The sequence below is a fragment of the Triturus cristatus genome, chromosome 4_1, assembly GCF_964204655.1.
Source record: "Triturus cristatus chromosome 4_1, aTriCri1.1, whole genome shotgun sequence".
Taxonomy (NCBI): domain Eukaryota; kingdom Metazoa; phylum Chordata; class Amphibia; order Caudata; family Salamandridae; genus Triturus; species Triturus cristatus.
The window spans coordinates 351,977,950-351,992,894 of record NC_140585.1 but is presented as its reverse complement, the minus strand read 5'-3'; the positions used below and the strand labels follow the sequence as shown (position 1 = coordinate 351,992,894).

General features: G+C 45.5%; 1 protein-coding gene across 3 annotated transcripts in view; it reads left to right on the top strand.

Moving 5' to 3' along the window:
• The window catches only part of OVCH1 (ovochymase 1), a 1,142,331-nt gene that overhangs the window by 670,083 nt on the left and 457,303 nt on the right, over window positions 1-14,945 (top strand). For all 3 annotated transcript variants that reach the window (XM_085652349.1, XM_085652348.1, XM_085652347.1), the window contains exon 16: window positions 5,688-5,868. In XM_085652349.1, coding sequence (XP_085508475.1) covers window positions 5,688-5,868 — 181 coding nt within the window. The remainder of the gene's footprint in view (window positions 1-5,687; window positions 5,869-14,945) is intronic.

Genomic DNA, 14,945 nt, shown 5'->3' with positions numbered 1-14,945 from the left:
GCCGATCTTACCATTTACAACAACGGAATCATCCGCACTAAATCATCGGATCGAAATCTAGAACAGTTAGAAAAACTCTTTATGAAGATCAAAAACTCATACAACCTCTTTGCGACAAGATCTAGCGCTAGCAACCACAATTGTACCACAAAATGTTGTTCCCAGTTCCTCTTCCAATACACCTCCCTCCTCGCCCACCAATCAACCCTTCGTCCCTACAGGGTGGCGGACCGAATGCTCCACCCATTTCGCTACCAGTAACCCTCTCACCTTTACCAACCTCCATCAATGCAGCCTTGAAAACCGCAAATCCCCAGTGACCAACCCCCCTTCCTGGAACCTCTCAATGCCGCCTCTGACCCCTCTGGCACACAATACCCTTCCTCCTCCCAAGATCTCCCCATACGATCCCTACCCCTTTCCCCGCACCCAGACCTGGTGGTACGCCTGGGTGATATATCCCTCCAACTGCACCTTCTCGCCCTCCAACTTCATGACTTGAAAGCCCTCTCATTGGAACATCTCCCCTTGATAAGCTCCCTCCTCTCTCCTCCGAATCTGCCCAGAACCCCTGCTAGTGTTAAAGCTTGCCTTGACCAACTCTCTCTCCTCGCTATCTCTAAAACCGTACCCCTACCTAACGCACCCTCCTGCCCCAAAATATTGATGGCCTATCTCGCACGGAACGATGCCTTACTCAACTCTTACCCGCCTCCCCTATACACCAACAAGACTTCTACGGGGCTAATTCAAACCATTTACGCTAACCCGAACAGAGAACCCCCCCCCACAACCTTAGAGTCATAAACAATGACAACATCATGAGTGAACATCATACAGACTCCTGCCCCCCCCTCCTTACTCCGGTACAACTTAAATGTGTACTACTCAACTGCAGGTCAGCCAGCAAACATGCCTCTAATATGTTCGACCTCATCCAACACAATGAGATAGACATCATCATCCTCCTCACAGAAACTTGGCTCAATCCCTCTTCCACTCCTATCCTAGACCTCCTAGTGCCCCATACCCATGACATAATTCAGCTAGACAGAGTGGTGAAGTTGGGAGGAGGTAGCCTAGCCTGCAAACATCTGAGCACACTGTCTCCCTCTCGGAGTCTTCTACACCATCATCATGCGACTACCTTAGTCTCAACATCTCTAGTAACAGCCACCCAGTGTGCAAACTACACACATTCTATCAACCCCCCAGCCCCCGGGGACAACCTCCCCTTCATTAAACAATTAATGGATATCATCTCTGGCAATGCTGATTCCTTTCTGTCAAACATCCACCTCTGATTTCATCCTTCACTGGTCTAACCCTAATGACCATGCGGTAACATGCCTCTAATCTTTCTTGAGTGATCACAAGCTGATTCAACATTGGGACCGGCTAACCCATAATAAAGGAGAAACTCTGGACCTCATCATCGCCAAAGAACACACCATCACAATGGATACCCTCTCCCTTTGCAATTGGTCCGACCATTACAGCATCTTCTTCCATATTAACATGGAGGTGTCTCGGAAGAAGGCTCAACCAACGAAATCGAAGATTTGGAAAAGGGCCTCAGAAATATCAACACAGCCGATCTAGCAAACCACTGCAAATTTGCCCTCTCTTGGCAAGTTGACATGTCTGAGGTTCATGTACTCACTGACTTCTACAACTCTACTATCTCTAGCATCATGGATTCCATTACTCCACTCCAACAAAAAATGCCTCAACAAAAATATCCTATCCATGGTTCAATGTCAACTTAAACTCAGAACGTCGCAACCTTAGGGCAATCGAATGATCGTGGCGATCCAAACCATCCTCGGACCAGCTAAAAATCCTTACATCAGTTAGGAGCTCCTATAACAAACAAATCAAGAGAGCCAAGGCAGATTATTTTAGATCCCAACTTAATCAAGCCGCAAACTGCCCCAAGAAACTTTTTGAACTGGTTAAACAACAATCTGTTGAAGCACCAAACCGTTTTGACTCTGAAGTAAGCCCTCCCTCATGTGGTGATCTGGCGGCCTTCTTTACTGAGAAATCAAGACTCCTCAATATTGATCCGGATACCAGGCGGGCTCTACTGTTATCCAATGGGTCTGCCTCCCCCCCCCCCCGGCCTTATTAGACCAGATCAAACCGATGAGCATGGGCATCAAGAACAATGCCTCCTGGGACACCTTTACCCCCCCACAGTGAAAGACATTAAAAAGGTTCTTCAGAGTATAAACCATCTAATCACTTCAGCGACCCGTTGCCACCTTCCATCTTCAAATAAATCAAGGATGTCGTCTCTCCCATCTGGACAAAGATTGTCAGCGCGTCTGTCACAAGGCATGATCCCGGAGTCCCTAAAGTAGCTCAGGTAACACCTATATTAAAACTAAACCTACCGCTGACCTCAACAAATTACGCCCTATCTCCAACATCCTCCAACTAGCCAAACTCCTAGAAAAATGCGTCCAATCGCAACTGTGTGCTCACATTGAAAATTTCCAACTCCTGGACCAACATCAATCTGGCTTTCGCAGTGGGCACAGTACCGAATCTGCTCTCACTCACGTTATGGATGACATTTTAAGAATGCTTGACCAAAATGAATCGTGCCTCCTTAGCCTCCTTGACCTTTCCTCTGCATTTGACTCTCCTATTCATTCTGGAGCACAGGATGAGCCTGTCTGGTCCGGTGTTGCAATGGTTCTCGTCCTTCCTCCATCACAGATCCCAAAGATTGAAGGTGGTCCACACTCTCTCAGCCATCACCAGTATCCATGGGGGTCCCCCAAGGGTCCGCCCTATCTCCCATTCTCCAACTTGTTCTTGGAACCATTAGCCAATGTACTACATTCCATGGACATTCTCTTCCATATGTATGTGGATGACACCCAACTTTATCTGAAAATCTCCTCCCCGGCTAACATCATTTCACTCAACTCTACCCTATTGACTACTCAAAACTGGTTAACTGAGAACCACCTCCTACTCAACGCCTCCAAAACTGAATTCCTTCTCATTTCTCCTCCAAATCACACCCTAAGTTAGACCTCTGGATGAACCACATCACCGCCTTCAAATGCTCCCCCCTCATTATTGACTCCGCTAAATCTCTCAATCACCGTGGACAAGCACTTGAACATGAAGACTCATTAGCAACGTGTGAAAGGGAGCTTAACCCCCTGATGAGGATACTCTGGAATATCAAACCTTTCCTCCCACTAGCTGACTTCAAGCAAGTGGTCCAAGCGCTTGTTTTGCTGAGGCTGGACTATGGCAGTGCCACGCTCTGTGGTCTCCCCAAATATACCTAGGCCCTACTAAGGGCTTCATTGAATGTGGCGTCCAGATTGGTTACGGGTACCAAAAGAAATGTACACATCTCCCCAGTCTTAAAATCTCTAAATTGGCTGCCCTACGAAGCAAGAATACAGCTAAAGATTGCCTGCCTATCTCACAAAGCCCTCCATTTCCAAACCCCCAGTTATCTAGCGCAAAAGCTGGAACTATCTGGAGGGGGTAGACCTTCGAGGAGTGCTAACTCTCTCCTCCTGAAACCTAAGATCTTCTGCAAAAAGAGAACGTGTCACTGAGCTTTCTCCGGCTCTGCACGGAAGATCTGCAACTCTCTCCTACCGGAAAAACATAGAATCTCCTCTAAGGTTTCTCTCAAATTGGAAGTAAAAAGATTCCTTATGAATAAGTTCTTACCTTAATAGGATGTTGGATCGTCTGCTCCAATGCACTGGACTTGCGCCTTTTAGCCCTGCACTGGATACTATACTTGTTTTATTACTTTTTTTCCTTTTTCTCAAAATCATTTGCTCCCCTCCTATTTCGCTATGTACCAGTGATTATCTCACTCTGTTGACCCCTTATATTTGTAACCGCTCTTGTTCTGTGAGTCCTATTTGATATGTGTTCTGTCTAGTATTCCTATTTGACATGTGTACTGCAACTGTTACCTCTCCTCTCCCTCCAATTGTAAAGCGCTCTGATATCCCTCGGGATCATGTTTGCTCTATGTAAAACTTTATAAATAAATAAATCTAGGTCCTGGTTGTCCTCAGTGTTGCCTGGTCCTCGCAGCTGCAGAGTCAAGGTCACCGTCATCCTCCTGAAGCACCGGACATCAGAGGGCATTAGTCTTCCAAGTCTCCTGGTCACACCTGGGTGACATGGAATCTGTGCCCTCTGCTTTCAGGTACACCTCTTCAAGAATCCTCGTTGACACTTTCTCTTCCTCCAGCAGCGGCCCTTTCCTGAAGTCCGCCATTGGGTTTGACAGAGGTTTCCGACGCCACTTCACACCTATGCACCCGGCTTCCCTGGGATAGGTAACTTGGGTACCACAGTGTCCTCCGTTGGGGTGGCTCTCCAACCTTCTGTCTTCCACAGGGTTTCTTCAGGGTCTACTGGGAAGGGTCCCAAAACTCTAAAATTCCAACTGCAACTTGCACAGAGACTTGTACGGAGCACGCGGTCGTGTTCAGACACTGCACATGCTCTCAGTGTGGTCCTTATCTACTTACCTTGGGTGGTTTCTTGGGTCCCCAGCACTTCTATGTCCTCTCGACATTGACCCGAGTCATGGTTCTTATACCACTTTCTTAGTATATGGGTTTGGTCCCCCCGGGGCCCACTGTGTATTTCTGCTATTTACTGTGATTCTTTGCTAATGTTTTGGTCTATCTCCATGTAGGAGAGACTGTAACCTACTAGATAGCATTATATAATAAATACTTATGTTTATAAATACTTTGTGTGGTTCCTTTTCATGTAATTCATAAGATTGCGTTCTGATAAAAAACAAGCTGCTTTACACTTCCAAGACGAAGCCTGAAGGTTGCTCTCCACAGCTACAACTTGGATTGCTTTTTAAGGTTGTCTGAGACCTCCTAAATCACCATAAAGGTTGTCTGGACTGGTGCAAGGTGCCCACTTACATTAGTGGACATCATATACCATGCCCGCCTATCACAGGAGTATTTATCCTACAACAAAAAAGTAGTTCCTGGATGCAAGTGACATCGGGTCAGCTAATCAGAACACTGAGACAGATGTTCCTGGGCAGGACAAACAGCTGAATCTGTAAGAAAGACATTTCATCAAGAGGAAATAGCTGAGCTAGACAGCAAAGCCACCCAATGCAAATGTGCACTCTATTTGAAGCAAAAGGTCTGGTCAGCTAGCAGCTGAACATTTTGTAACAGACCTGATGATACATACTGAGCTCCTGGACAGTCTGTCCAAAGGATGTTAATAGATGGAAACCATCACACTGGTTTAAAGTGCAGATGATTCCTAGTAAAGTGGTAAGCCTAATTGCAACATCATCGCACTATTCCTTTCATCTGTTTTTATGAGTCAAGTGAATCAAACGGTATTGTCCATGGACATCAAGAAAATTGTCTTGTAACTCCGATCCAAAGCTAAGACCATATTAGATATATTGTGTTACCCAACATTGGGTAAGTTGTTATATCGTGAGGGGCATTCAGATTACAAATCTTATGCCTTTGGTTGAACATTTTAGACATCCAATTTACAGTAGGTAAATGGGATAATGCGTGTGGAACAATGGAAGGGGGAAAATCACAAAGTAAGAGTGAGGGTATTTAATCTTATTAATATGAAAATAATTAAGATGGTTATCACTAGTGACTGGACTTTTTTTTTAAATTTAGATGTATGTGGAGTTTCACCATTCGCCTCTCGGTGGAAATCAACTCGCATTGTAGGTGGAGAAGAAGCCAGGCCTAATAGTTGGCCCTGGCAAGTGACCATTCGTGTGGCAGCTCAACACAAGTGTGGTGGTACAATCGTTGGTCCAAGATGGATATTGACAGCAGGCCACTGTGTAAATGAGTAAGTAATAGTAATTAACTGCAAATGTATTGAGTCCAAGCATTATTGATAGAGCATTGCTTCAATTCCTTTATTGCCTTTTTTATCTAGACCTATAAGGCAAAGGTTTTGTAGAAAGTATGTGAGATGAAGTCCACTTGCATAGAAACTTAAATACCACTCTGTCACATTTGGTGTGCTATTTAAGATGTGTAAATTAATTCTATAATGTGATAGCACATTTAGTGAATACAGTGTCTTTAGAAGGGCAATCAGCAGGACATTTGGATGAAGTAACCAACAAGGTATTGAACTGCTTCCTGAATCCATACGAGATTAAGCCTGCATAAAAACATATCACGGTCCGGCCGTGGGGAGCAGCACCATTGCCTGTTGTGAGATTGCAAACAGCTGCGCAAGGCTGCGGATTTGAACTTCTCATTTCTGAATCAGCACCTCGTTCATATGCAGATTGAGCCTGCCAGAATGAGCCACGACCTACTAAGGTAATAATACAAAAATGAAACTAACAAATGGAACATTTGAACTTACCTTAAGAATACTGACACTCGCACCAGGACTTGATGTCCCATCAGGCATTGCAACAGATGCACTAAGCAGACGCCCACTGGGGGCATTACAAATTGAATAAATAGCCGGAAATACGATGGCTGCGAGTTTTCAAATGCTGTTTGTGTCTGCCCATGAAGAAGGGGTTGTTTAACCTTGAAACGCGTTGGCTGCTGAAATACACTGTGGCGCAGAAAGGCAGGCTGCATGTTTAAAGCTGGCTGGCAGAACGAAGTCGTGTGCGCTCCTAATGCTTCAGGGCACATTGTTGATAAAAACATATCACTGTAATAAAACGCAATTGCTGAAACAACAATAAATCTTAGTTCAATAAAAGAAACCATAGACTTGTATTATCGAAGTTTGGAGATATAAAACAGTAAAGCCACTAGGTCTGGCCTATAAGTTAGTGATTAGCCATTGATTTAATGTGTAAATGCATGTGTGGATGCATGTGAGAATGATTGAATGTGTGGTTGAACAGATAGATGGATGTAAGAATGATTGTGAGTATTGATTGAAGTGAGAGTGAATGGATGGATGGGTAAGTGAATGCATGGATGTGTTGGGGCAAGTGACGTTTGCAAGTTTAAGTGGGAGAAGGGGCAGGGTGGGGCAGTGAATATGGGAGTGCATCCAGCATGCATATTTAGATGGGGGAAATGTGTGGATGTATGGTAATGATTAAAGTCTTACAACAGTGTGTGTGGTCTACTGCAGGCAGGGGCGCAGTGTCAGAAGTGGTCATTTATGGGTTTGGGACAGTCAATGAGTAAGTGTATAGACTAAAGAGTGAGTCAGTGGATGGTTCGATTACTAAGCGAGTGCATGTATGAAAGATTCAATCAATACATATTTGTAGAGCACAGCTAATCACCTGCAAGGGTATCCAGGCCCTAGGTTGCTGGAATCAGTTGAAAAGAGAGGTCTTGTGTCACTTCCGGAGTTCCACCATTGAGGGTGATGTCCGGAGGTGATGGGGAAGGCCATTCCAGGACTTGGCATGGTTAGAGGAGGAGCGGCCTCCCCTGTAGCTTTGATGGGCGTGCAATGGCTGTGCGAGGGAGGTGGAGCGAAGGTCTTTGGAATGTTGATGGAAGTTCAGGCGGTGGTTTATGTTCACTGGTCCTTGGTTATGGAGGGCTTTGTGGATGTGTCAGCATCTTGAACTGGCATCTTTCCTGAACGGGGAGCCAGTGGAGGCTCCTGAGGTAGGGGGTGATGTGGGTCCATTTGGGCTGGTTGAGAATGAGTCTGGCTGCCGAGTTCTGTATCCTTTGTAGTCTCCTCTTGAGTTGAGTGGTGGTTCCTGCATACAGTGTTGCCGTAGTCCAGCCGGTGTCTATGGCTTGAGTGATGGTTTTCCTCTTGTCGATGAGCAGCCATTTGAAGATCCTATGAAGCAAGAGGAGACTACATTGATCTGTAGTTTCATGGTGAGTTTGCTGGCCAGTGTGATGCCAAGGTTGCAGGTGTGGTCTTTTGATGTGGGAGTGGTTACAAGTTTGGCGTGCCTCCTGGTGTCGTTCCACCAGGAGGCATTGTTTCCAAAAATCACTTGTCAGTTTTTGTGCTTCAGACAGTTGGTCTTCATCCAGTTGGTCTTCATCCAGTTGGCAACATTAATCATGCGGTTGTGGAGGTTGGTCCTCATGATGGAGGGGTTTGCTGAGAGAGGATGAGATTGGTGGTGTCGTCATAGAATGATGTTGAGATCATGGGTTCTGATGTCAGCTAGAGGTGTCATGCATGTGTTGAAGAGGGTGAGGCTGAGGGATGCACCTTGAGGGACGCCGCAGATGGTGCTTTCTAGTTCCAAGGCAAAGGAGGGTATGCGGATTCTCTGAGTTCGTCCTGTGAGGAAGGATGTGATCCAACTGAGGTCGTTCCCTAAATCCCACTATGGTGAGTTTGTTAGCCCAACTTGTAAAGCGCAACTGCTGCCTCAGCAAAGAGGCGTCCCGGCGCTGACTGCAGCGAGACTGAAAACCAGAGCCTAAACCGAAGGGAAGAGATGAGTTTTTATTGCCTTCCTAAATGTCAGATAGTTATCCAGACTACTAATACAGAGGGGGAAGGGAATTCCAGAGCTTGGCCGCTAGACTGCGGAAATATAGTCCCCGGCACGTAGTCGTTTTACCCGTGGGACAAGAGCCAGGCATAACCCCATAGAGCGCAGTTGGGGCGTGGGTGTGTATGGTACCAATAAATCGGTCAGAATACAAGGGGAAGAGTTTCAAAATTTTGAAGGCCAGACAGAGCTTTAAATTCTATGTGCTTGGCAATAGGCAGCCAGTGTAATCGTCGAATCACACCCAAAGTTTGGCGCCTTCTAGGGAGTGCAAGAAGAACTCTGGCAGCCGCATTTTGGACCCTTCGCAAGCACATGAAACTCTGCTTTATTAGCCCCCAGAAAGAGCGAACTAGCATAGTCCAGCCTTGACAGTATGTCCGCCTGAACACTCAATTTTCTGGTAGGTGGGTCGAAATAACCCAGAAGGGGTTTCAATCCCCAGAGTAGGCCGAAACACATGCCTTCTATTTTCTTGGTGTGGTCCTGAAAAATGAGGGTTGAATCCATCCATACCCCTAGGTTTTTCACCACCGACTTAGGGGTGGGTGCGCTCCCTAGGGTGTTTGGCCACCAGTTCTCACTCCATAGCTTGATGTTTTTACCTACCAACAACCCCTCTAATTTATTAGCATTGAGCTGGAGGCAGTTAGCGGTCATCCACTCCGCGACCGCCGCCAGCCCGCTCCTAAATTTAGGGTATCCTGCGTAGAATCATCTGAAAGCCACCACCAGCTGCGTGTCATCAGCGTAAGAGACAATGGAGAGACCCCTGTCCCTGGCTATCACTGCCAGAGGTTGTACGTACAAGTTAAAGAGTACGGGACTCAGGGCAGAGCCCTGTGACACACCCTGGTCAATAGACTGGACACGTGAGAGGAAAGGCAGAGTAGACACCTGGAAGGATCTAAACCATTCCAAGGCAGAACCACCGATTCCTGCCTCAAGACGATTTAGAAGGATCTGGTGGGATACAGTGTCGAACACGGCACTGAGATCTAACCAGATCAGTGCCGCGGTGTTACCAGCATCTCGAACGGTCCGCAGGTGTTAGGTCACAGCAAGGAGCGCTGTCTCAGTACTGTGCTCTGGGCGGAAGCCGTTCTGCGTGGGATCCAGGATGCCGTTGGTGTTCAGAAATGCTGTAAGGGTGGTATTAATGTGTGCCTCAGCGATTGTAGCTGCCCAAGGTAGAAGAGATTGGGCAGAAATGTTCAAATTTTGCTGGATCCAGTGACGGTTTTGTAAGAGGGACTACCATTGCCTGTTTCCATTACCTAGGAACCGTTGCTGTGGAGGAGGTATTGATCAACTGGCACAGAGGCGCCGAAACCACAGACAGATTTTAAAAACTGGTCAGGCTTGAGAGGGTCTGCAGGAGAGACAGATTCAATGTTGCTGCAGAGCAGATGGAGCGGATCCTGATCCACATGGGGAAAAGCTGTAAGAGTGTGAATGGTAGGGGGTCTGGGTACGGGGCTGAGACCGGCAGGGGCCAGAGGGAAGGACTTACATATAGTCTCCACTTTTTTAACAAAAAAAGTGGCAAGGTCCTCACAATGCTGCTCAGACGTGATCACAGAGGCCGTAGGGGTTTTCTTGAGTTTAAAATCATTAAGTATTTTAAAAATGCACTTGGTCGGATTGCTACTAGACTCCATTTCCTTAGCAAAGTAAGCAGCACGCTCAGCTTGTATAGCCCGATGATACCTTTGATGGCAGTCTGATAGCATCTTAGCCGGCAGATCGTAATTCCTTCTCCAAGCCCGCTCAAATTTTTTACATGCTTTACGCATTACAGCCAGTCTGTCGGAAAACCAAGGGTTGGAGTGAGAGGTGCGACACTTGGACTAATTGGCCAGAATAAGAGTCCAGTGCTTGGAGAATCCAGTCGCAAAAGGTTTTGTATGCCGTAACTGGATCAGTAGGGAACCTTGGCAATTCTAGAGCAAGAAGGGCGTGGAATTGCTCGAGGTTCAATTTACGCCAAGGGTGCTTGTGAGGATTTCTGAGCCACTTTACTTGGGGGGGTACTGATGCCGGGAGGGACACAGATCAGAAAGTGATCGGACCAACAAACCGGACTAGGTGTGCTAACAGTAAGGGATGGGATGTTAGAAAAAACGGGGTTCAGCAAGTGGCCTGCAGCGCGGTTAGGACCTGGAACTAGTTGATTTAATTGACAAGCTGCAAGGTCTGCGAGGAAGCTGCTGATATCTATCTCTGTATGATCGTCAAAGTGCAAATTCAGGTCCCCAAAAATTGTGAAGTTAGCTGATCTCATTACCATTGCACTGGTGACCTCAATGTGCAGATTTAAACTCCTTGGCAGGTCCAGGAGGGCGGTAGACCAGCAGCCCTGATATAGTGTAATTAGCACTAAAGGAAATCTCAAAGCATGTGCATTCATAGCCAGCCACGGGCTCTTTATTGAACGCTGTGGTGAATTCAAGAATCGGAGCTGCTGTTTCTCACATGTCGAGGAGGGTGTAGATGTCCGTGGCGGTGATCAGAGCGGTTTCGGTGCTGTGGTTTGTGCAGAAGCCAGGTTGAGAGGCGTAGAGCCGGTGTTGGGTGAGCTGAGGTTGATGGCCTTCTCAAAGACTTTAGAGGGGAAAGAGAGCAGTGAGATGGGGCAGTACTTGAGTACACTGGGGGTCGGTGGAGGGTTTCTTGAGGAGAGGTCTGACTTCTGCGTGTTTCCATTCATCAGGGAAGGTGGCTGTGGTGATGGACGAGTTGAGGACGGTGGTAAGTTGGCAACTGATTTCCTTGTTTCTGAAGTTAAAGAGGTGGGGGCACGGGTCCGTGGGTGCTCCAGAGTGGATGGAGTTCACGATGGCTGTGGTGTTCTGTGTGGTAATCTGTTCCCATGTGGTGAGTGGATGGTTAGGGGTGGCATCCGATGGCTTGTGGAGGCTGTTGAGGTCTGTAGGATGGGGTTTGAAGTTCCTGCAGATGGTGGTAGACAACTTGTGGTTTGCTAGTATTGCAGAGTTCCTGTGAAAGGGAGATTGTGTTCTTGGTAGCTGTCGGGCAGGAAATCTCTCAGACAATGCTGAAGAGGTCCTTGGTGTGGTTGGCGCTTGCTTCGATGTTTGCCAGGGAGTCTTTTTTTTTTTTTCACGTCATTGAGGTGTTTGTGGTATTTGTTGAGGGCTGACTTGAAGGTGGCTCAGTCTATGGGTGTCTGCTAGTGCGCTATCTTCTCTCCAGTTGTTTGTAACTGCATTTCATTTTATTTATGTGTAAAGTTTTATAAAGTACGAACATGACCTATACGGGTATCAGAGCGCTGTTCAAAGCGGCGCAAATATGAGTACAACAATAAAAAGGATCAAAAGAGAACTCATAAAAGGTCAAATGGGGGAACACACAAGGTCAAAGGGAAGCATGCGGAGTCCACCAATCTAGTGGGACCTGTAAGGTTTCAGCAGATCAAAGTAGTTCAAAAGGACAAGTGAGAAGAAACATAAACCCAATTGAAACAGCATGTTAAAAAGAGTATCCAGACTGAAGAAAGAAATAGATTGCAATAATATCCGGGTTAATGCTGTTGAAGAGGCAGTAGATGGGTTGGTTCTGATCTCGGGGAAGGGGGGCGGGGGAGAGCGCTCCATATTCTTGGAGCAAGACAAGAGAAAGCACGAATGTAAGTTATAGTCTTATTGAATTTGAGAGGTTTCAATGATAGGGTGTTGGAGCTTCTTAAGTTCCGACTCGAGCCTGATTGCTCACGTTTTCTTGCCAGGTAAACGGGGGTGTTGTGATGAATAGCTTTGCGCATCAGGCAAGCTATCTTGAACCGTATCCTAGCTTCAGTGGTCAGCCAGTTTAGTTGAATTAGGTCTGTCGTGATGTGGTCAAGTTTTCTGGACCCTGTGAGGAGTCTGGCCGAAGCGTTCAGGGTGGAGCCAAACTAGTTTTAGGAAGCTCAGCAAAGGTGATCAAACCATATTCCAAGCGTGAGATATCTAGGGATTGTACAGCTGGATGTCCTCAGTTGGAAGGAAAGGCTAGATTTTCCTAAGGGTGTTGAGCTGAAGATTGGCTCCCCTAATAGTTGCACTGATGTGATCTTGCATATTTATGTATATGTCCAAGGTCATGCCTAAAGATTTAGCTGAGTCAACAACATGAGGAGTTGTGGTGTGTGCCAGCTGGCTTGTTTGGTGGATCTGCCAGTCTTGGCTGGTTTGATGGGTTTTCTCGGTCTGCGCTGTTCTTGATCCAGACGGTGAAATTCTGGACGGCCTGTTGCAGGTTAATTGCTGGGTCAGGCTGAGTGGTGTTGAGGGCGTCCGTCCATTGGGTCTGTCATGAATGAATGAATGGCGGGTCAATGAGTGTGCATGAATAGGTGAAAGGTGCAAAGGCAGTGTGCAGATAATAGAGTGCCTAGATGGAGTGAGTGGCTAAATGGCTACATGGATAAATGAATAAATGCATGAAGAATAACATTGAAACTAGTCAAACAAGATAGAAATTTGAATACATTTTTCTGTTATTCATTCTAAATGAATGTGGAACTGGATGCAAAAGGAAATTGCACAATTGCGATAAGCTCCATGAAAATGAAGTCTGAACGTGCACTGTACAAACAAGTAAAAGGGCTCACTGTCCTTGAACTAATTTCCCTTCTTTGGCGAGGGTGAGGCATTGGTGAAATCCAGAGACTGCCCTACCTAGTAGTAGTAGTAGTAGTATCTTTCTTCGGTATTTCATACAGAAAACCAATAAAGCACATAACATAAATAGTTTAAAAAAAAGTTTAAAAAGAATTCTCCCAACTCCCCATCCTCGCGATGAAATAATGTTCCAAAATACAACATGTATTTACACATAGCATAATCTTAGTCCATATTATCGTCTCCAAATTGTTGTAATTACAAAAATACTTCCGAACATCACTAGCTGGTTGTACTTCTTAACTACCAATTGTGAGTTTAGTAAAGTGTTGAGCACGTGTCCATAGAGTTGAAACAAGCTATGTTAAAGAGGCAAAATATACAAATCCACAGAGAATCAAACACTTCTTGTCAATTCCAATATAGTTAAAATAAAGGTTTTTCGCAGAAAAGATACTATTTAAAACCTAATGATTAAAATTATCTCTTGCAATGAAGTCGTACTCACAATTTGCTATATCCAATTCATTTACAATATATTTTGCTCTTGTGATTTTATCTTATGACTTTAAAATTCATTGGTATTTCTAATCAATGGATTGATATGTTTTACTAGTGGCAAATGGATAAAGTGCTTTGTTTTTAGATCGGTTCAGGTTTAGCAATGTCCTATTTCTTGATCGCCATGCATATAACAAATATCTTGGCAATCCAAAGATTACAAATTCTGTGTAATCACTTTTTAAAATCCTGGTGATCTCAATCGAGTGTCGGCCAGGATCCGACATATTGGAACCAACCATGTTTTCCTAATGTGCTTCTACCTCGGGCAAAAGAATAAGAAGTGTGCTTCTGTCTCAGGTACACCCTCACATGCAGGGCAATTGTGTGAAACATTAGAACCATTCCATTTACTACAGACTATTGATCGGCAGGATGCTATACCTAAATTTGAGGTAGAAGGATCTTGTTAGTGGTGGTTCTATGCGATTTAAAAAAAAAAAAGTCTTCCTGTTGCATATTGTCATTAAAACTTAACCTGTTTGTCAAGCCAACAGCTACAATCAACTGACTCCACTGTGCCGTTATGAACATTCAAAGGTAAGCCCTATTATTACATCTCAACAGTTCCACACTTTCCTCGTGGAACCCCTCACGCACGAGAGCCTCCACGAGTGAAGAGAAGAACACTACACAATGTCCTTGCTGTTCTATTACATAACCAATTGTCATCCATATAACTCCCCAAAAATGTTTTGAGGAGATTTAAAGATCTTTGCTGGATTCTATCAGGGTTAAGCCACAAGTCACTCGGGCCCAATTTGCCCATCCGTCCCTTTACGTGGTTAAGCCACTGCACACACACACCCACTGGTATCTAATGATAGTACATCTGAAAGTGATTCCTTCATGGGGAGTGGTCATTTGACCAAATGCGTATCTAGAATGAGGCCTAAGGGCAATTACATGAACAACATTCTTCATGCCCATGTCCAATTGCATTGGTATTATTGGGGTGTTTCTAGGGAGCTCCAAGACTGATCTCATAAATATATTTTCGTTTTTTTCAATGAGTCGCATTAGTATAGCCCCATGGCTCTGCCCCATAAAGTGTGGCTCCTAGACCCTGTGCCTGATAACTTAGATTACTGGCGTCAGCTGTCTATAGGTTGACTTCCTTGATTTTCTAACTAATGTTGACCCTATATGTTGTAGCGAAAGCTGCCTTCTATTTGTGGTGACCATGATTGTGTGCTAGTCAGTCGTACCCCTAGGTAATCAAATTGTTTTACCTCCTCTAATACTGTCGAACCCAGCTTAATACTACG